Here is a 22,067-nt window from a genome sequence, read left to right as displayed (position 1 = left end):
TCTGAGTTACCAAGATGAGAACCAATAGCCAGAGTATACATGGAGGGGAGCTTGTTAGGAAGAAGTCAAGCGTGTTGGCAAATTGGAGGGGACTGTCAAGTATTCTGGTAGGAAGACTGATGATCTGACATAGGTCACTGCTGATGGCAAACACCTCAGCATCCTGTCAGCTTGGTCGGTGAAACTGAAGAAGGGGAGCCAAAATGAGCTGTGGACATTGAAGTCCCCAAGAAGGATGACCTCACTACTGGGATATTTTGACTGCAGAAAGTTGAGCTTTAGAGAGAGCAAGTTGAAGACGCCAGAGTATTTGACAGAGTTTGGAGAGGAACAAAGAGAGAGAGAGCACAGGAAAAATATCAGGAGTCGTTGTCAAGGTCTGGGAGCAAGTAGTCAAGGGAAAAATACAGGAATGGATTGATGAAAATGAGATACTGTACAGGGGACAACATGGCTCTGTGAAAGGTAGATCATGCCTCAGTAAATTGCTCAAGTTTTATAACATAGTGACGGCTGAACTGGATAAGTGTAATGGGTTTACAGTGATACTGCTAAGGCATTTGGCAGGATACCACATGGAATTCTAATCCGTAAACTGCAACATATGGGAATGGATATAAGGTTGGTGACATGGATAGGTGGGTGGTTGATGGAGAGATATCAGGGAGTAGTTTATTCAGGAATAGAGTCCAAAAGACAGCCTGTGACTAGTGGTGTGCCGCAGGGTTCTGTTCTTGGACCACTGCTGTTTAATTTGTTCATTAACGATATAGGGAAGGATCTAAGAGGAACAGTTCATTTCTTCGCTGATGATGCAAAGTTGGGTAGGGCAATAGCGAATGCAGAAGATGTCAAAATCTTGCAGGACGATTTGGATAGATTGGAGTTCTGGGCTAAGGAGAATGGATGTCAATTTAATGTGACAAAATGTAAGGTTATGCATTTTGAGGTGAAAAGATTAGCAGCAATATACCACATTGGTGGAACTGTTGTTATAACTACTCTTTCTTATTTATCTTTTATTCTCGTATATCTTTCCCTTTTTACTTTATTCTATACTTATTTCGTTGTTCTCTTAAATCTTTCCCCTTTCTAAACATCCAAAATCTTTGGTCTCTCTATAGTTTAACCACGTGTAGGTTACTTAATGTTTAGGGCTTTGCCCTTGTATGGGACGTGACTATTAACATATCTTCTGAGATAGTCCACCTGATAAGCATTGACAAATTTATATTTTAACTGCGCCAGCCAATACCGAGGATAGATGAGACTCTTATCCAGGATGGCTCTCTAAGAATGATACACAGTAATTAAACTATAATAAAATCTAATCTCTGTTCACTAAATTCTTACATGCAGTCGTGGTCCGCTTTGTTTAATCATACACGTGGGTTCTTCCCGCTAAGTTCGATAGTAATTTTATGAGTGGCTGTTTGAATTCATATACTAAATCAGATCAGGCAGGTATTAAGAAACATATTTATTAATAAAAGAAATTATACAAGTAAGCATTACTACTAAGTAATCTGAATCATTCTCAAGTAAGATCTTTGGTTCAATACTACTAAACAAAATACATGAACAAACTTCCTTGCACCACCTCTATATGCAACTTAACATTATCTCATTTACTTTTATCACACTTTCTACACTCACGTGGTCACTAGTTATATCATTTAACACATTACTACTAATTCATACAGAATAAACATGGCCTTTCTAGGCAGACAGTTCTCAAACAAAATGGGCCTATGCCAAGTTGTAGACAGTTCCTAAAGTTCCATAAAATAAGTCCACTACACAAAATTGTTCCTTAAAAAGCACACAATTCCTCAACTGAAAAATATATCACAAGAGTCTACGTTACCGTCACTGGAATGATACTTGATGTTTTCTTCTGCCTTGTCTAGAATATCAAGGCTTCTTCTCAGTTTGCTATCTGTCTGGTCACCTACTACAAACTGTATGGCCGGTTTCTCCGTGGGAAGGATGGCTCAGGAGCTTAGTCAGAACGGATGGCATCTACTTGGTTCTTCAGTTGCATGACATAACACAGCTATCCTAGTCCAAGGAAATAGCTAGCCCTACTTGGTACACTATCGCGATGCCCGCCAACACGGTCATGTGGGTTTACGTCACGGCGTCCAGCTCCCTCTATTACATCGCACGTGCGCTTGTGTTTTTTTGGAAAGCGTTCTAGTTTCTCTTTCTCATAACTTCTTCCCCCCCCCTCACCCGGTATACGTAACACCGGACAGTCAAAAGGTGACCCTTGGACTCTGGCTTACAGGCTTTGCTATCTTATAACACATGAAATGGGGTTCTTAAATAAATTTAACACTTTAATTAATTTCTTTATCTGACCCTTGTGCATAACAGGTTAGGTCTTACAATTTTCTTTCATTTGTTATACAATTTCTTACTCCTAATTTAGTGTTATACACATAAAATTACCTTTCCAGTATGTAGCCAACACACCACATTCTCTGCCTATATTGAAATAAAGTTGTTCCTGAATAATTCATGTTAAATCTTCTTTCTTAGTTTATTCAGGACACAACACTGTACTCCAAGAGATTGATGAGGCCAGGGACTTGGGAGTGATGGTGGATAGGGAGATGAAGTTTAGGGGGCAAAACTGGCTAAATCTGCTCATCAATTCACTTGGTTGTTGAAAAATACTTTGATGAGCAGTGACAAGCAAGTTATTGTTCCTCTGTACCAAGCCTTGATAAGACCTCATCTCGACTACTGTGCCCAGATTTGGTCACCTAAGTTTCTTCTTGATGGGGAGGAGGTGGAGAGGATCCAAAGGCGAGTGACTAAGATGATAGCGGGTTTATGGAATGAACCATATGAGAATAGGTTGAAGATTTGTGGGTTGCAGAAGTTGGTTGATAGGCGGAAAAGGGAAGATATGATTGAGACATTCAAATTGCTGAAGAGTTTCTATAGGATTAATTCAGAGGATATTTTTGAGATCAGGACTCTGGTGGTGGGAGAACTAGGGGACATCTATGGAAGCTGGGCAGGAGTGTAGTTAGCAAGGGTGTTAGAGCTGGGTTCTTTACTTTTAGAGTGGTAAATGAGTGGAATAAGCTCCAGAGTCTGTTGTGGGTGCGTGAGTTCAAGGCAATGAGTGATAGATAGTGTGAGAATGTCGTAAAGTTGTGTGGACGATGTTTACGGCCTCCCTCGATGAGTCTAAGGACTCCCTGGAGTTGCCCGTAATAATAATAAAAAAAAGGGTAGGTTGGTTTAGTACAAAAATTTTGAGAGAAAGCAGATCAAACAGTGGGGATTCAAGGATGTGTAATCTCTGGCATGGTGTGTGTGTGTGTGTCAGCTCTGATGATTGCACAAGTGCTGCCCTTGAGGCAGAAAGAGTTGTGTAATGTGTAGTTTGGGATGGACATTGTAATGTGCAGTTGAGATGGACATTGGCTGTTCAGGTTGCCAATTGGGGTTCTGATAGGAATAGTACTTCTGGTTTAGATGACTGTAGGTAGTGGTGCACACTGTTTATCACTAAAAACACACGTAATAACCACAGTGATGACTATTTAATTTGTAAATATTTCATCCCAAGTATCTTGGGACATCATCAGTACAGTAGTTTAAACAATACTAGGAATAACATACAGTTAGGGTGCATGATTACAATGGAATCTCAATCTCAAGATATTGAGATTGAGATTCCATTTCAATACAGGTTTTGTTATATAAAAATGTCACACCGTTTATATTGCTGTTTAGACCACGAATGTTGGTAAAGTGGATGTGGAAATTTTTTTTTTTTTTTTTTGGCAAGAATTAATGTTGGTGGGTTATAATGGTTGGATTTTTGATGTTTTTTGTGGGTGAATTATTTTGTTTTTTATGAGTTTTTCTGAACAATTTTTTGTGGAAGAATTTCTGAGATCTACAGTAAAATCTCATTTCTCTGGGTTGTGGTTCATTGTATTTTGTAAGGAAGATATAAAGAGGAAGTAAGGTATGCAGTGAGAGGTGGCAGACTTGCAAATATGCACCCACACAGAGGGAACTTGGTCTCCTGTCCATAAGTGGATTTGACAGTTCCTCCTTCCCCCCTTTCAGCCAGAGTATTTGGTCTCCCCTCCAGCCATGAACTGGCAAAATATGTGGCTGCAGGATTTAACACTGGTTGATCAGGAAGCTTCCAGATTCGTTACTAACTAGTTTGGTTCCCATGTACTATTTAGGTTGGTTGGTAGAAAAACTATTTAGCGAGAGCCTCCGTAACTCAGTCAGTATAGACAAAGCCCTTTGGTCAGAAAGACCTGAGTTTGATTCCCGTCAGTGATGCGAGGAATATTTATCTGATCTCTTTCGACGAAAGGTGAGTTAGCCAATTTCATATAGAGGTGGGGGGGGGGGGTTCACCCAGAAACTGTTTTTTTTTGTCCTCCCCCCAAGAACAGGCAAACTGTTATGTCGCCATTTCGTGACTTTTTTATTTTTATGCCCTAATTTTATTTTTATGCCTTTACCCTAATTACTCTCAAGATCTAAACCTAAATTTTGCCTTCAGTACACGATATAGAAAGACTATCTATATACTTGGCCAATTTCTAGATTAATCACGTGTATCAATTACTCAATTTGATACACGTGATTTGCCAATCAGATACTGGCAAATTTATTTGTTACACTGCACCAGCCAATATCTTTAGGTTAGAAGGAATTCTTAACCAGGGAAATTCTCTCAGATAACATACAGAGGTGAAGAATCTAACACTTACTATTAGCAATGAAATTCTCAATAACAACTATGTTTAAAATCGTTTGCAATCATGGCTTTTAAACATCTATTCTACTCCGCTTAAGTTCCGTTTTTATGAGTGGTAAATTGAATTCATTCTCAGGCTAATGTCAGGTACAAAACATAAAGCACATTTATTGAGATCTTAAGGTTATACATTTACATTCATGCACTCAAATCAATTTTGTCATTCTAAAGTAAAGAACTCATTAAATCAACTAAAACACAAATAGATACAATCATAAGCTCCTTCTATAAGATCAAGCATTAAATTATACATTATACAAGTCTTAAATTTCATCTATTCATTTCTCTTCTAAAATATGTTAGTTATTCACATAAAATACTTGTCACAAATCATCTATAAACTTTGTTGAAAGTTTATAGATGATTTGTGACACTTCACTTGATTAGAGTATAATAAATTTAGTTTAATCCTTTATCCAAGTGTGAACAAACAAAGTTTGCGCCTGAAAGTATCTTCAGGACTGGGGTAAGGTGGTACAACATCAGGGCACTCCTTCCAAAGGTGGAGCAAGATACCAACACTCCTATCTTAGTATCTCCCATAATGCAAAACACATCTCCTTGCGGATATGTCTAATGTTATACATTAAGGGAAGGGCCACAACCCTGACTAGTTTTGACCTTTATTGAGGTCTCTTCAGTGGGAGCCAGGCCCAAGTGGAGATACCAGGCAGAAGCATTAGCAGGTCATCTCTACCTGTTGTCTACGTGTTGTACTACCTTACCCCAGTCCTGAAGATACTTTCAGGTGCAAACTTTGTTTGCTCACACTTGGATAAAGGATGAAACTAAATTTATTATACTCTAACCAAGTGAAAAATAAACTTTCAACATCTTTCTCTAAATCCAGAGTAATTTATTAAAAAAGGGTGGCACACCATTTGGCAATTCCTATAGGTAGAGATGACCTGCTAATGCTTCTGCCTGGTATCTCCACTTGGGCCTAGCTCCCACTGAAGAGACCTCAATAAAGGTCGAAACTAGTCTGGGTTGTGGCCCTTTCCTTAATGCATAACATTAGACATATCCGCAAGGAGATGTGTTTTGAATTATGGGAGATACTGATATAGGAGTGTTGGTAGCTTGCTCCACCTTTGCAAGGAGTGCCCTGTGTTGTACCACCTTATCCCAGTCCTGAAGATACTTTCAGGTGCAAACTTTGTTTGCTCACACTTGGATAAAGGATTAAACTAAATTTATTATCTATAAACTTTCTCTAACAAAATGATCAGTGAATTTAAGCCGCTGCTATAATCGACAATCACCTAAGAGTTCTATACTACATTGTCCTTACTAACTATATAACATTTCTTCACTCTAAGTGGGAAAGGAATAACAAAATTCTGTACTCTTGGGAAGATTAACAGATACGTCACTTAATTCACATTTTTTTGTCTTACAAAGTCCGATCCTTCTTCCTTGAATTGGGATCCGAACATCTCCGCTTGGCCTTTATCCACGTGGTCACGCGTAGAAGTCATCCTACTTGGCTTTACCGAACATCTGGCGATGTGCCCACATCTGCCTGTTTCTGATGCCGCTAATCCTTGTCAGAGTTGCTAGTTCAGGAATTCCGTCCTGAGGAGATAGCTAGTCAGGGCGCTGGAACTGCAGGTGCCGACATCTAACATCTCAGGGCAATCCGGAATCCATCAGGAGGCGAGAGAGAGAGAGGCCCAGCGTCCAACCACGTGAAGCACCAGGAAAGGGTCAGGAGAACAAGACCAAAAAGCCTCGATAGAGGAGAGCAAACCCCTTTTATTCTGCACCCTTGGCACCCTCTTTACTGCTGCGTTCTTCTGCACGGCACTCGTCTCCTTTGCCTGCGAGATGATCCGGTATACCGTGTCGCATTGTGTAGCACCTTCCGGGGAAAATGAACTACTAGTGCCGCTTTCCATGTAAATGCTTATGCCCCAAGCCAAACGTTCACCCAAATGGTCTGCCCACGAACTTTGGACTTTTGTTTACATCTTGATAAACATTTTATTTCATACAGAATACCCTTTTATAGTTACATTTTACAAACTGGAAATCGAAAACTTGTTTCAATAAACAAGTGTTCTTTTATTATTCTACATTTAAAGGTATTTATAGCCCTATTTGCAATCCTTTTGATAGCCTAAATACAAGTTTCTCCTAGTTGGTATGCTAGATTTGTTAAATCTTGAATGAATTAATTTTTCAATAAATTCTGCCATTCAAGATCTAACAAAACCGGTCCAGTGAACACACATGGATTACAGTCATGAATACGTCCAAGCCATATGCTGGTCTCGAGCCTGGATAAAAATGGGGGGGGGGGGGGGAAGCAATGGTGAACTACCCTGTAAAAATCTCACCAGGAACACTTTGTGGGTTTACCGTTGTACCCTCGAATGGGGAAGGGTCCTGCTCCCCCAACACACACAGTGAGATTGGTATGATATTGGTATCATTGAGGGTATCACTCTTGCTGCATGTGGAAAGAGGGGAGGGGAAAAGAAACTGGAACTCTTGTTCCAGGGACCAAGCATGGCTGTAGCCACTTCAGAACTCTAATGAGCAAGGTGGTGGTATTTCACAGGATGATGAAAGACATCAACCATCAAGGTCTAGTTGGCATTTCCTCCAATCAGGAAAGATATACTTTTTTGGTAGCAATGCTTGCTGGAGCCCCATTTGTGATAGGCTATACTGCTGGAAGGTGGGGATGACTAGACTACGAGAGGCTATATATTGCACATCAACAGTCCTTTAGTAGTCCAGATGAAACTAATAATATAATTTCTTGGCGTCTTTAATTCATAGTATAACTGAGTGAAAAAACTTTCAACAGGTTTATAAAGTATTGCCTTTTCTTGTCTAAAGTAAGTTACCATGCTATGGCACAACTTAAAAAACTTATACACTTATTGTTTTCTTAAGGTATGCACACAATAATACCTGCATATTCTTGATTTTATCAAAAAAAATCAAATGCATCAACATGCCAGGTTATTTCATTAGGGGGGGGGGGGGGGAGAAAAACCATTACTTATTAGATTCACAGAGCTAAACGAATGAACAACAAAACGAATGAAAACAGAATTCATTTACAATAAATTTAAAATAAAATAATGATATTTAATGTTATACATGCACTTTTGTAAAAGTGTATGTATAACATTAAAGTAAAATATATCAATAAATAAGCTACCCAGGTGATAACAAAACATTGAATTGAACAAAAATAAAATATTTTTAAAAAATAGACTTGTTTTTTATAAAAAGACATACCAATTCATCTTTAAGTCTCTGATATTTTTCTGCCTCTTCCTTTTCTAGCCTTGCTTCTTTTTTTTCTGCTGCAATACCTTTCTTTTTTTGATATGTAAACTGAGTATCTTCTTCTGCTTTTATCATATCAGAACGGAGTTTTTCATACTCCTCCTTATGCTCCATAGAACTGAAAAAGAATCAAGGATTCAAATAGCAAAAATTCTTTCCACAAATGGTTTACCTAGTATTATTTTACTTTCAACTGTATTCAATCTTCTCGTTTTGATTCTAGTGAACTCGATAATTAACTTGCTGGCATTAGGATTTCTATAAGACTATAGTGCTTTAGCATAGTTAGAACAGAACTCTAATTATTCTATGTAAAACATTTATGTAATTTCTTGAAAAGAAAGTCCAATATTAAAATGTTTACACATTTTTAAATATATAAGAACTACGTTTTTAAAGTCAAATTAAAAGACAACATCCATGTGTAATTTCTTATCCAATATAAATATAACTAAACACCAAACAGGTTGCCATATAATGTGATACTTTTAGAGAAAAATAAATTACTTAAAAAAAAACTAAATACAAATGTCACATTTATGTAAATTTAAAATGGGAAAGAAAACCAGTAAAAGGAAAATTTAAATAATGGCTTACCTAATATTATACATATAAGAAGTAATTTGGATTTAGGAAGATCTTAATGCAGTTACTATTACAACAAATTGAAGGTGGTTTTTACGACGAATTGATATGCAAATAAGCATTTTAAAAATAAAAACTGATACAACAGAAGACTTACAATTCAGTGTTGCTTAAAGATAAAAGCTAGATAACTGGAAGAAGACCTTCACATGACCTTTAAAGAATGCAGAGAACCAACTCCAGCTTCTTACCTTAAGCCCTAATCTTCACCTTCATGTGGTGGGTCCATTAATAGATGCCCACTGGATACTGAACAAATAAGGACAGGTTGGAAATTTCCTTTAATCCTTGACCTTTGGCAGGCTCAGGAGTAGGCTAGGTGATCTCTCTCACAATTAGGGTATTTCAGTATTTTGCACATACAGTTTTTGTTTTCATGATATTAACTGCCACATTGGGACAGATGCATGATAGACAGTCTGAGAATGACCATACTGTTGACACCGAAAGCAGCACATGAGATTCATGGTATAGAGCCAAATTGAACAGTTGACATAACCTGATTTCACAGATGCTGGTTTCTGTGTGCTGAATATAAGGATGATATTCTGGTTAAAATATCTTCATCATCAAATTCCTGACATGTACCCTCAAGGGGTGTATAGGAAAGTATGATAGTACTACATGAAAAACTTACATTATTACTAACTTTCTATCAACAATTTTCCTCCAAATCAATCTGTTATCTGTCAAGACTCTCCAACATTATCAGATCTTATATTTCTGTCTTCTAAGATACTTTTTACTATATCAATCCACCTATATCTTGGTCTTACCCTGGTTCTTTTCCTGTCAACATGGCAGAGAACATTTGTTCCTAATCATCCCTCTCCCATTTTGTTTAAGTGGCCATACTACCTGAGATTCCGTGTCAGGACAAAATGACACGGGATAAAATTGCACTGCAAAAATTACACGAGGACGAAATTACACAAAGAAAAAATTACACATAGATAAAAATACACTAAGAAAAAAATTAAAAGGAAAAATACACAAGTAAGAAATTAAACAAAAAATTATACATAGATAAAAATACACTAAGAAAAAAATTAAATGGAAAAATAGGAAAATATTTACACAAGTAATTTCGAAATTACTTGTGTAAATATTTCTGTGTAATTTCTGTGTAATTTAAGAAATTACACAGAAATTAAAAGGAAAAAATACACAAGTAAGAAATTACACATAAAATAAAATCTACCAAAAATTGTACAAAATTTATAACCAGCAAGGGGTAAATCACTAGTGCAGATTTGGGCAAGGTTGGAAACTCAAAATGATGTAGTCATTAGCTACCCTAATTAGTACTTACCTCAGATTTACAAGGAATAATTTCCTAAGGTAAAACCAATCGACAATTGTTAATCACCATGAACTGCTCAAGAATTTCTAAGAATTGCTTGGGTGAAGGTATATAAGTAAATTTTTGTCTTACATTCTCCAGTGCTAGTTTAGTGACTCGTAATACAACTAGTGTATAACGTGCGAGTTAATAAATTTCTTGATTAATTTTTTAAAATTAATTTTTAATTTACCCATGGCTGATTTTGAGTATGGCGTTAGTAATAAAGGTGGTCAAATTATAATTTACAAAGAATTCGAGTTTGTTCGTCACCGTGAAACTGCTATCAGAACTATTCATTGGTGATGTGCAAAGTTTAGAACTTTACATTGTCAATCGCTGCTCCATACCAGAGACAACAAGATTATCCGTGAGTCTTCAATAGGACTTTTGAATCTGAAGCTCATCAACTTGCAAATCAAATGAAAAGAAAAATGTCGAATCCAGGCACAATGGCTCGTGCAATTATAGCTAGCAGTTTAGTGACTATATCAGATGGATTAAAAATGTGCCTACCGAAGAAGAGCACCATGACGAGGCAATTAAATAGATCCAAAGCTAAAACAATCGGAAACGTTCCTTCGAATCCAGATAACAAAAATTTTGAAAATATCAGAGAAGTCCTCTAAATGGATTATTAATGATTCCTGGGCAGAAGATCCAGAACGTATAATACTAATTGGTCATAAGACTCTTCTAGATCTACTTGTAGTTAACGATTTTTGGCTAGCAGATGGTACATTTAAAGTGGTTCCAGAAATATATTATGAGTTATACAGTATCCAGGTCCAATATTATTCAGACGTCACTTTTCCTTGTCTACTGGCTCTTCTACCAGGGAAAAAGGAAGAAATATACATGAAGATGCTGAATATGTTACTGGAGAAAATTTCTCAAGCTTGACCATGAAAAATTTTGATGGATTTTGAAACAGCAGCAATGAATACTTTCCGTACCGTGTTTGAAAACATCGAAATTGCTGGCTGCTTTTTCCACTTATCACAATCCATTATACACAAAGTAAATGAATGTGGACTAAAATCTCTATATGAATCCAATCAGTAATTTGCAGTACACATTAAAATGTTACAATCACTTGCACGTTTGCCAGAAGAAGTGTTAGAAACATTTTTAGAAGTTGCTGATCTGTTCTCTAATTTAGACAAATATAATGAACAAATCGAGCAAGTTCTCCTTTACTTCGAACGTACATATATTCAAGGTCGACAGCTCAGGAACGGCACACTATAGACAACCTCTATTCAATATTTCTACTTGAAACCATAGACACTCTGCAGCCAACCGTATAGCTAGAACTACAAATTTTATCGAAGGATGGCACTATGGACTTCAATCTCTCTTTCAGTGTTCCCATCCAACTGTATGGAAATTTTTGGATAACATTGTTAAAGAATTATCTTTACAACATACAAAATATTTGCACCATTTAACTGGTCAACGAAACCTAGGACGTCGTAGGTATATTTCGTTAAATAACGTATTTCAAATATTGTACAAAATTACAACTATAATAGACGACTGGATTTTTTACGTTGTATAGCTTATATGACTTAGTGTTTGTTTTTTATTATTTTTTAAAATAAAAGTAATTTTTGCAATATTAAGAAAGTTAATATGTTTAATTTGACAACAAAATACCAATAATATTTTAATCGAATTAAAGTCAACAGGTAGGTCTTATAAAGTATTACAAAATTATCGGAACTCTTATCTGAAAATAAATATAAAATTCATCATAAAACTTTTAAAAATTCTAAAGTAAAAAACTTCGGTGTGAATATTCAAATTTGTGTAATTTTTTCTTAGTGTATGTTTATCTATATGTAATTTCATCCTTGTGTAATTTTGCCAGTGTAATTTTAACATGTAACCCTGAGATTCATTTCCATCCTCCATTCTTCTCTCAGTTACTTTCAATTTGTGAATCATATTTTAAGTTTGACATATCACTGCCATATGTCACTACTCAGACAAGTAAGACACACTGATTGAAAGCGTTCCTCTTCAAACTAATGGGAATATCATCTTTGAAGGTATCTTTCATCCTTCCAAAAGGCATCCAAACCTAGCTGTATCCTTCCTTTATTTCTTTTATTTGACCAACTCTTCCGGTATAATTTTTTTTGGTGTTAAATTATCATTCATCATTACTTCTGTTTATTTAAGTTAAGGGATATTACATCCCATATTGTTTCTTAGCCAAATAAGAAACTCAAAGAGTTTCATGCCGAATATAGTAGAAACTATATAAAGTTCGGCGATTCCAAGCATAAGCAAATACCTGGATACCGCAGCAACTGACCCTAAAGGTAGTGCAAGCTGAGTTAACTCATGTCTAAGGTGGAGCAAGCTCCGATCACTATTCTTGATATTTACCCATAATGTGAATTTAGCTCCTAGGAGATGTATTTCTGTTCTACATAATGAGAGAAGGTCACTATCCAGACCGGTTTCAACCTTTATTGAGGTCTCATCAGTGAGTAGGTAGACCTAGTTAATATAAAGTTAGGCGATTCCAAGCATAAGCAAATACCTGGATACTGCAGCAACTGACCCTAAAGGTAGTGCAAGCTGAGGCAACTCATGTCTAAGGTGGAGCAAGCTCCGATCACTATTCTTGATATTTACCCATAATGTGAACTTAGCTACTAGGAGCTGTATTTCTGTTCTACATTATGAGACAAGGTCACTACCCAGACCGGTTTCAACCTTTATTGAGATCTCATCAGTGAGTAGGTAGACCTAGTTAATATCAAGTTTGTAGCGAACAGAACTTACAACCCTTCTATGAGTATTGTCGAGAGGTGTCCTAATAAATTATTAGATATACAAAGAGCCAAAGGCTTCAATTCGGTGACATACGACTTTGTGAGCTTCAATGCGGCGACATATGAGCTACTGGAACAAATCTGAAAACACACCCCAACTCAACATCACCAGAGTTAAAGATTGGTACTATCAGCATAAGAAGCCTGAATGGCAAAGAAATGGAGCTAGACGAGGCTAATCTTCTTGAATGGCAGGCAGTCTCAAGTACAGTGATGTTGGCAGATATCAGAATGTGGAACTGGACAATGAGACTTATTTGTGCCTATGGCACCACAGAATGTTTTAATAAGATAGAAGAGGAGGAATTTTTTGAGGATTTAGAGAAAGCAACTGACACAATGAAAAAGGAAAAGTTGGTCTCCTTGTTGAGGATCTAAATAGCAGAGTAAAAAAGGGCATACAAAGATATTTTGGGAAAATTTGGAAGAAAAAGCAAAGCTAAAAATAATGGCAGATACCTGTTAGATTTCTGCTCAGGATTGGTTATTACTAACACATAAGAATGTGCACAAATTCAAATGGAGAGAAGAGGCAAGGAATAAGAAAAGTCTCATTGACAATGTTATTGTTGATAGTGATGTTTTCTCCCTGGTGCAGGACACCTGAGAGAAAAAGGGTACAGAGGATTTGAAATTGGAAGTGATCACTATTTAGTCTTCAGCAGGATAAAATTGAATTTCATACTGAAAAGAATAATATGTAAGAAAGTTTTAAAGCGAATAAAAGTTGAGCAGCTCTCAGATGTGAACTGTAGACTAAAATACACAAAAATTATTGAAGAAAAAATGAAAGTGGTTGAGAACAGCAACCAAACATTGTTGATAATGATGTTTTCTCCCTGGTGCAGGACACTAGAGTGTACAGAGGATTTGAAATTGGAAGTGATCACTATTTAGTCTTGAGCAGGATAAAATTGAATTTCATATTGAAAAGAATAACATCTAAGAAAGTTTTAAAGCGAATAAAAGTTGAGCAGCTCTCAGATGTGAAGACTAAAATACACAAAGATTACTGAAGAAAAAATGAAAGAGTTTGAGAACAGTAACCAAACCTTGAAGAAAACCCTGATTGATTCAGTCAGAGATACATGTGGCGAGGTTGTCTGCAAGGATAGAAAAATCAGAACTCCAATGGTGAATATAGGAAGTTAAAGAGGCAGTGAAGGAAAAGAAGAAAGCACATCAAAAGTTCCTGGCAAATAAGTCAGGTTGTGCTCTTAGAGAATACAGAGAGAAATGTAAGAAAGCTAAACACTGTGTAAAACTAGCTAAACGAAAGTCATTGGAAGACGTAGGCAAAAACATAGAAAATAAATATCAAAAAGGTGGTAAGATATTCTGGAGGATGTTGAAGAAGATTAGAAATGGAGGAAGGAGTGCTTAAAAGGAGTTAGAGATGATAAAGTTGACATGAAAACGTGAGAAAAAGATATCCTTGAAGTATAGAGTAATTACTTCGAAATATTGCTAAATGAAACAAACAGTGATAGCACAGTGGTAAAAAACACTCAACAGGCATACAGTCAGGAAGTAGAAAAAGCCATCAAAGGCCTGAAATGTGGAAAGGCAGCAGGAGTAGATGATATTTGGCCAGAAATGCTGAAGTATGGTGGTAAAAGAGTCTTATAGTGGCTGCACTGCATAGTTCAGAAAGCCTGGACAGAGGCATGAATTCCTGATGATTGGAGACGAGCTCTCATAGTACCCATATATAAAAAGGGAAATAAAAGTGAACGTGAGAATTACATTGTCATTGAGTGTTCCTGGTAAGATCTGCAAGTATACTTGAGAAACAGTTGAGAATAATTGTGGAAGAAAAGCTTGGTGAAGAACAAGCTGAATTCAGGCCAAATAGAGGCTGTCAGGATCAGATCTTTACTTTATGACATATAGTTGAGAAAGCATGGGAATATAACAAAGATCTGTATTTACGTTTTGTCGATCTGGAAAAGGCATATGATATTGATATCAAAATTGGAGATGTTAATGTCAACTCTTTGCTTTATGCAGACGATGTTATACTTCTAAATAAATCCGCTACAAGTCTGCAAGATTCCCTCACTAAATTGAATAACTGTTGTAATAGATATGGTATGAACGTCAGCAATAAAAAGACAAAGACAATGAAAATAGGCAGAATCATTGAAAATGTCAACTGTGTTGTGAATGGAGAACCTGTGGAAAATAAAACATTTGAGCTACTTAGGCAGGATTTTTAGTAAAGATAGCCACTACATGAAAAATTTACATCATTACTAACTGCCTATCTACAATTTTCCTTCAAATCAGTCTGTTACTTGTTAAGACTCCAACATTATCAGATATTATATTTCTATCGTCTAAGGCATCACTTCCCAAACTGTGGGCCGTGGCCCCCTTGAGGGCTGTAGGTTTTGTTCAGGAGGCCATGAAATCAAATTTAAAATGTTTTAAGACTAAGTAGATTTTTTTCATTTTAAAAGAAACGTATTTAACTTTTATTATTTCTTTTTTGTTATTTTTTATATTTTAATGGAAAAATTCACACATTGGTGTTGAAAAATTTGGTTCACAAATTTTGCTTCCTGCGTATTTCGGCACTTAATGAATATTAGTAAATATTGCTTATTCATTGTTTCATTTCAAAGCAGTGGTTAATTGCATTTACTTCGAATGCTATCCAGGGAAGCTCGAAATCTTCCTGTCCCTTTCATCACACATTCGTAATCAGGGACTGTTGATATAATGGATTTATATACATATCAAAACTCGTTTTATATTATCACTGTCATCCGAGCTAGTTTTCTGTTACAAATAAAAGTTTCACATATACTTCACACATGAAAAAAAAGCTTAAACAAGTTCATGTGGGGAGATAGTGACTCGCTTGCAGTGGTTAACAACATGCCCTCCCTAACAGCGACTATACTGCAGAGGCAATAAAAACAAGTACTTTTATTATGCCAGTAAATAAGGTATGAGGCGTCTGTGTAATATATTTCTCAACAAATAGTGCAATTAGAGACAACTGTGATAAAAACACACTAATTAATGAATCACATGCCCCTCATATAGAAACTATGCTGTATAGACTGAAACAAAACCATACATTGCATGGGCAAACACAGTATCTAACTAAAAACTATTGTTATTAATTAGATGTGTGCGAGTTCGATTTCCCAAGGCAGCAATAAAATTCAATCGAACGTGTTAAAACTAAGTAATATATAATGAATGTTATGGCAGTTTCACATATGGAATTCGGTTGAAGAGAGTTAGCATTCAACTCAATTGTCAGCTATGCTTTTATCATTCGGTTGCAAGATCTTTTGTTAATACCGCACCAATCATATGCACGTTTTAATAACTTGCCTTTGCTGTCTGTTTAACGTTAGGCTTAATTACCGTAAAGGGAGAAAAGTCACAAAAGAGAAAAATGTTCCTGGTCTGGGGATTCCCTTATTCAGGTAATATTCACTAATGTCATGTTAACAATCTGTGGTGTGCCAGTATTCTACGTTAAAAAATTTAACCCTGAGATGGATAAGTGGCTGATAAAAAATTTTTAAAAAAATCCCACGAACAATCAGAAACAGACTCAAAAAAAAAACAGTATTTCATATTTTACCAGAACAGCCTGCATCGTCTTCAAAATCAAACAATAAGAGGCAAAAAATGTAATATATGCATTTGATTTTTGCAATATTCGCTGTGTATGTTTTGTATTGAATATAAATACAATAAATATTATAATAATATATCTCTCTATTACGATTTTTTTTCAATGGGGACCGTGAAATATTTTAATTTTTGGAAAGGGGACCCTGACATCCAGAAGTTTGGGAAGCACTGGTCTATGGCACTTTGTACAGTATCAATTAACCTATATCTTGGTCTTCCTCTGGGTCATTTTCCTGCCAACCTGGCAGAGAACACTTGTTTTGCTAATCTTTCCTCGCCCATTCTGTTTAAGTGACCATACCACCTGAGATTAGCTCTGCTAACGCATTCCTGGATGCTAACAATATCAAGTTGTTTCCTAACATCCTCGTTTTTAATATGATATTGCCATCTGTTCACACCTATAATCTTTCTCAGGACTCTCATATCTGCGGTCTCTAGTCTTTGGTCAAGAGTTTTACTTCTGACCCAGCTCTCAGATCGATAAGTTAAAACTGGTTTGAACACTGTCTTGTACAGCTAATTTAGTGTTCCGACTAATTTCTCTCTTATTCCATATGAATTTATTCAATTGACTGCCTACATAATCAACAGAATCAACAAGCTTTGTTGATTCTGTTGTCTATTTCCATATTTAATTTACCATCTTAAGTAAAAATTGTGCCTAAGTAGCTGAAATGTTTTACTTATTCCACAGGTTCCTCCTTCATAACACAGTTAACATTTTCAACAATTCTACCCATTTTCATTGTTTTTGTCTTTTTATTGCTGACCTTCATACCATATCTATTACAACAGTTATTCAATTTGGTCAGGGAATCTTGCAAACTTGTAGCGGATTTTTTTAGAAGTATAACATCGTCCGCATAAAGCAAAGAGCTGACATTAACATCTCCAATTCTGATATCATGTTTAATACTACTTTCCTTCATAATGTGATCCATGTAGATAATGAATAACAGAGAGGATAATGTACATCCTTGTCTCACACCAAATTTAACATTAAACCATCTTCCTGTACTTCCTTCAATTCTAACTGCTGACTTACAACTCAAATAAATACTAAGTATGGCTTCATATAATGCCCCAATGACACCATATAACTGTAGCGCATAGGTTCCCAAAGTGGGTGCTGAAGCCTTCTTGGGGGGGGGGGGGGGCTATAGTGGGATCAGAAGCATTTGGGGGCGTTCAGGCAGTCTAGGGATCGGTGTCTCTTTATAGAAGAAATTAATTATATTTTAAAATTAATTATTTTCGTGATTTTGCGATTAGATAATCATTTAAAATTTAAATACTGAATTTTAATTCATCTTATGTCCATCTTACACGATCAATTTTTTTTATCAATTTTCTATTTCAATTAATTAATCATTTGAAAATTTACCATGTCAGATAGAAATAGATGTCAATTAGAAAATTGAACGTGTCATACAGGATATTTTAACTTCTATTTTTTATATACCATGGATATGTATTCCTGACTGCATGCCTGTTGAGTGTTTTTTAACCACTATGCTATCACTACTTGTTTGATTTAGCAGTTTTTCTAAGTAATTACTCCATGCTTCAAGGATATCTTTTTCTCCTGTTTTCATGCCACCTTTATCATCTCTAACTCCTTTTACAGCACTCTTTCCTCCATTTCTAAGCTTCTTCAACAACCTCCAGAATATCTTACCACCTTTTTGATATTTATTTTCAATGTTCTTGCCAAAGTCCTCCCATTACTTTTGTTTAGCTAGTTTTACACAGTGTTTCGCTTTCTTACATTTCTCTTTGTATTCTCTAAGAGCACAACCTGACTTATTTGCCAGGAACTTTTGATAAGCTTTCTTCTTTTCCTTCACTGCCTCTTTAACTTTCTGTGTCCACCATGGAGTTCTGATTTTTCTATCCTTGCAGACAACCTTACCACATGCATCTCTGGCTGAAACAATCAGAGTTTTCTTCAAGGCTTGCCACAATCTTCAAAGTTTGGTTCCTGTTCTCAAACTCTTTCATTTTTTCATCAATAATGTTTGTGTATTTTAGTCTATAGTTCACATCTGAGAGCTGCTCAACTTTTATTCGCTTTAAAACTTTCTTAGATGTTATTCTTTTCAATATGAAATTCAATTTTATCCTGCTCGAGACTAAATAGTGATCACTTCCAATTTCAAATCCTCTGTACACTCTGGTGTCCTGCACCAGGGAGAAAACATCTCTATCAAACAATAGCATAGTTAATGAGACTTTTCTTATTCCTTGCCTCTTCTCTCCATGTTAATTTGTGCACATTTTTATGTTGGAACATGGTGTTAGCAATAACCAGTCCATGTCCTGAGTGGAAATCCAAAACGTATTTGCAATTATTATTAGCTTTGCTGTTTTCTCCAAATTTTCTCAAAATATTTTTGTATGTCTGACAATCATTTCCTACTCTGCTATTTAGATCCCCAACAAGGACCAACTTTTCCTTTTTCATTGTGTCAGTTGCTTTTTCTAAAGCATAAAAAAATTCCTCCACTTCTCATTGTCTCATTGTCCAATTCTCCATTCTGATATTTGCCCATATCACTCTACTTGAGACAGCCTGCCATTCAAGAAGATTAGCCTCGTATTTTGTGTTGAATTATATCGCTACTCCTTCTTTTCCTTGATTGTCATTTCCTGAATATAATATTTTGTATTTATTGCTCAGAAAGATCTAACCAGTTTTTGTCTTTTTTGTTTCAGTCACCCCTATTATGTCGATCTGGTACTTATCTAATTCTTCAGCTAGCTCCATTTCTTTGCCATTCTGGCTTCTTATGTTGATAGTACTGATTTTTAACTCTGGTGATGTTGAGTTGGGGCGTGCTTTCAGATCTGTTCCAGTAGCTGACTTTTCGCTGATCGCCCTGGTTCCCTGGCAAAAACAACGGAGGGCCTGGTTTAACCGGGCGAAACCCCAGCCGGCATGAAATTTTGTCATGTTGTACCATCATTTTCTATATTGGTTTAAGTCTACAGTTAACATCTAACACAATAAGAATACAATTTGGTCGGCTAAATTCCAAATTGCCAACCCATCCTCGTTCGTTCAGTATCCAGGTAGATACCCAACAGGGTGCACCATGAGAAGGTGAGGATTGGACATTAGGTCAGTTCAGTTCTCCGCATTCCTTTAAAGGCTATGTGGAGGTCTCCTCTCAGTTATACAGCTTTGACAGTTAAACACCCCTCTTAAGAGAAATTAGTCAGAACACTAGATTAGCAGTATACAAGACAGTGTTCAAACAAGTCTTTACTTATGGATCTGAGAGCTGGGTCAGAAGTAAAACATTTGACCAAAAACTAGAGACTGCAGATATGAGAGTCCTGAGAAAGATTAGAGGTGTGAACAGATGGCATCAATGGCAATATCATATTAAAAATGAGGATATTAGGAAAGAACTTGACACTGTCAGCATCCAGGAATGCATTAGCAGAGCTAATCTCAGGTGGTATGGTCACTTAAATAGAAAGGGAGAGGAAAGATTAGCAAAACAAGTGTTCTCTGCCACGTTGGCAGGAAAACGACCCTGAGGAAGACCAAGATATAGGTGGATTGATACGGTACAAAGTGCCTTAGACGATAGAAATATAAGATCTGATAATGTTGGAGTCTTGACAAGTAACAGACTGATTTGGAGGAAAATTGTAGATAGGAAGTTAGTAACGATGTAAATTTTTCATGTAGTACTATCATATCCTGTACACCTGTTGAAGGTACATGGCAGGAATTTGATGATGATGATTATTATTTCAGACTAAGGAGAAGCATGGTGATACTGGTAAGTTTGTTTTCTTCAATATATAACTCAACTTCTCTTTTTGTCTTGTCTTTGTAACTATGAAAATGGCATCAATAAAACAGTCTTCATGTAGGTTCATGATTTGAACCAATATAACAGATACAAGACATGTGAGAATATTTCTTCAGAGAAATAAAATAGTTCATGGCTAGAGAGAAAACTTTTTCTCCTAAATCCAAGAGTTTTCTTTTGTTCTTTCTACAGATATATGCTTATGGAGTTTGAAATGGAACATGACTTCAGTAATGACTTATCATTGCTATTAATCATGTCATTTTCTCCAAAGTTGATCTCAATTTTTCCAAAATATTTCCAGAATGTCAAGAACTTCTAATTCTTGACATTAGAAGAAATAAAAAAGAAGATGAGGCCAATATACTGTTCATTTTTCAGGAGAAAAAATTAATACCTCTTCTGGCTAACTAAGACCAGCACTAAAACTGATTTTAATAATCTTTAACCACTCTGCCAACCAACCAGTTTGGGTGAAAAAGATCAACCATGGTATGCTTTATATCCATGTTATTTCAATGATAGAATTTAATTCAGTGGTAGACTGGTATTGCCAAAGATATTTTATATCTGGCAGAAGTGATATACACTGCCTGGAAAGAAGTCAATGGCCACCCATGGACAAAGTACATCATGCCATGTAATGAGTTGTATGTTTGTAGTCAGTATAAATTGGAATAATATGGTGCTCCCAAGTCAGTGCAACTGTATCTGGGTGAAATGGCTGAGAGAAAAGAGCTGATGGAGTTTAAAAGAGGCATTATGATAGGATGCCATGTTGCAGGGACTATCTGTTTGACAAATTATTGACAAATTGGGCCATCCCAGGTCAATAAGCACTGATATCATACTGACATAGAAGTACGAGGAGTCAACTGAAATTACTACCAGCAGAGGACAACCCACTACATTCACCAAATGTAATCATAAGGTGCTACAAAGAATAATAAGTAAAAACTGCCATTCGTCAGCTGACACATTCAATGTAAAGTTCCAGGCATCGACTGGAACAGAAATCTGCAAGATTTCTGTTCCAGTCGATGCCTGGGACTCACAACATGGACTGCAATATGAAAGCCCAACATGTAGCAGCATTTTCAGTGGTGCAAAGAGCATGTACAGTGAGACGTAGAAGCTTGAAAAGCTGTGTTATGGAGTGACGAATCACACTACACTATCTACCAAGCAGATACATGAGTGTGGGTAAAGCAGGTGCCTGGTGCACATCTCGTACCAGAGTGTGTAACCCCAACTATGAAATTTGGAGATGGCAATGTGATGGTATGGTCTTATTTTTGCTGGTTTGGCCTTGGACCTCTATTTGTGGTGCCACAAGCAATGAACTCCAAGAAGTATCTGAAACATTCAGGACAATGCAATGCTTCCTACTTTGTGGCGTTTCTACAGAACTAACTATTGTGACTGGCCTCTACAGAGCCCTGATCTCAATCCTACTGAACATCTGTAGGATGAACTGGAGCATCAGGTGAGGTCAAGTGACGTCCACTCCACAACAGCACAGGACCTCATTCCATGCCTACAGGAAGAACAGTCCAAAATTCCCATTGACTGCTATTGTATGCTTGTAGAAAGAATGTTCTGTGGGATTGCTGCACAGTCAC

At 36.4% G+C, this 22,067-nt stretch overlaps 1 protein-coding gene across 1 annotated transcript in view; it reads right to left on the bottom strand.

Moving 5' to 3' along the window:
• SMC1 (structural maintenance of chromosomes 1) overlaps positions 1-22,067 on the bottom strand; it is a 551,991-nt gene that overhangs the window by 483,458 nt on the left and 46,466 nt on the right. The window contains exon 5 of the mRNA XM_090412308.1: positions 8,069-8,237. Within this exon, the coding sequence (XP_090268434.1) occupies positions 8,069-8,237 (169 nt within the window). The remainder of the gene's footprint in view (positions 1-8,068; positions 8,238-22,067) is intronic.

This window comes from Typopeltis vanoorti, chromosome 2, assembly GCF_054136105.1.
Source record: "Typopeltis vanoorti isolate ZY-2024b chromosome 2, IOZ_Tvanoo_1.0, whole genome shotgun sequence".
In the NCBI taxonomy this organism is placed as follows: domain Eukaryota; kingdom Metazoa; phylum Arthropoda; class Arachnida; order Uropygi; family Thelyphonidae; genus Typopeltis; species Typopeltis vanoorti.
This window is presented reverse-complemented; position numbering and strand designations above follow the sequence as displayed.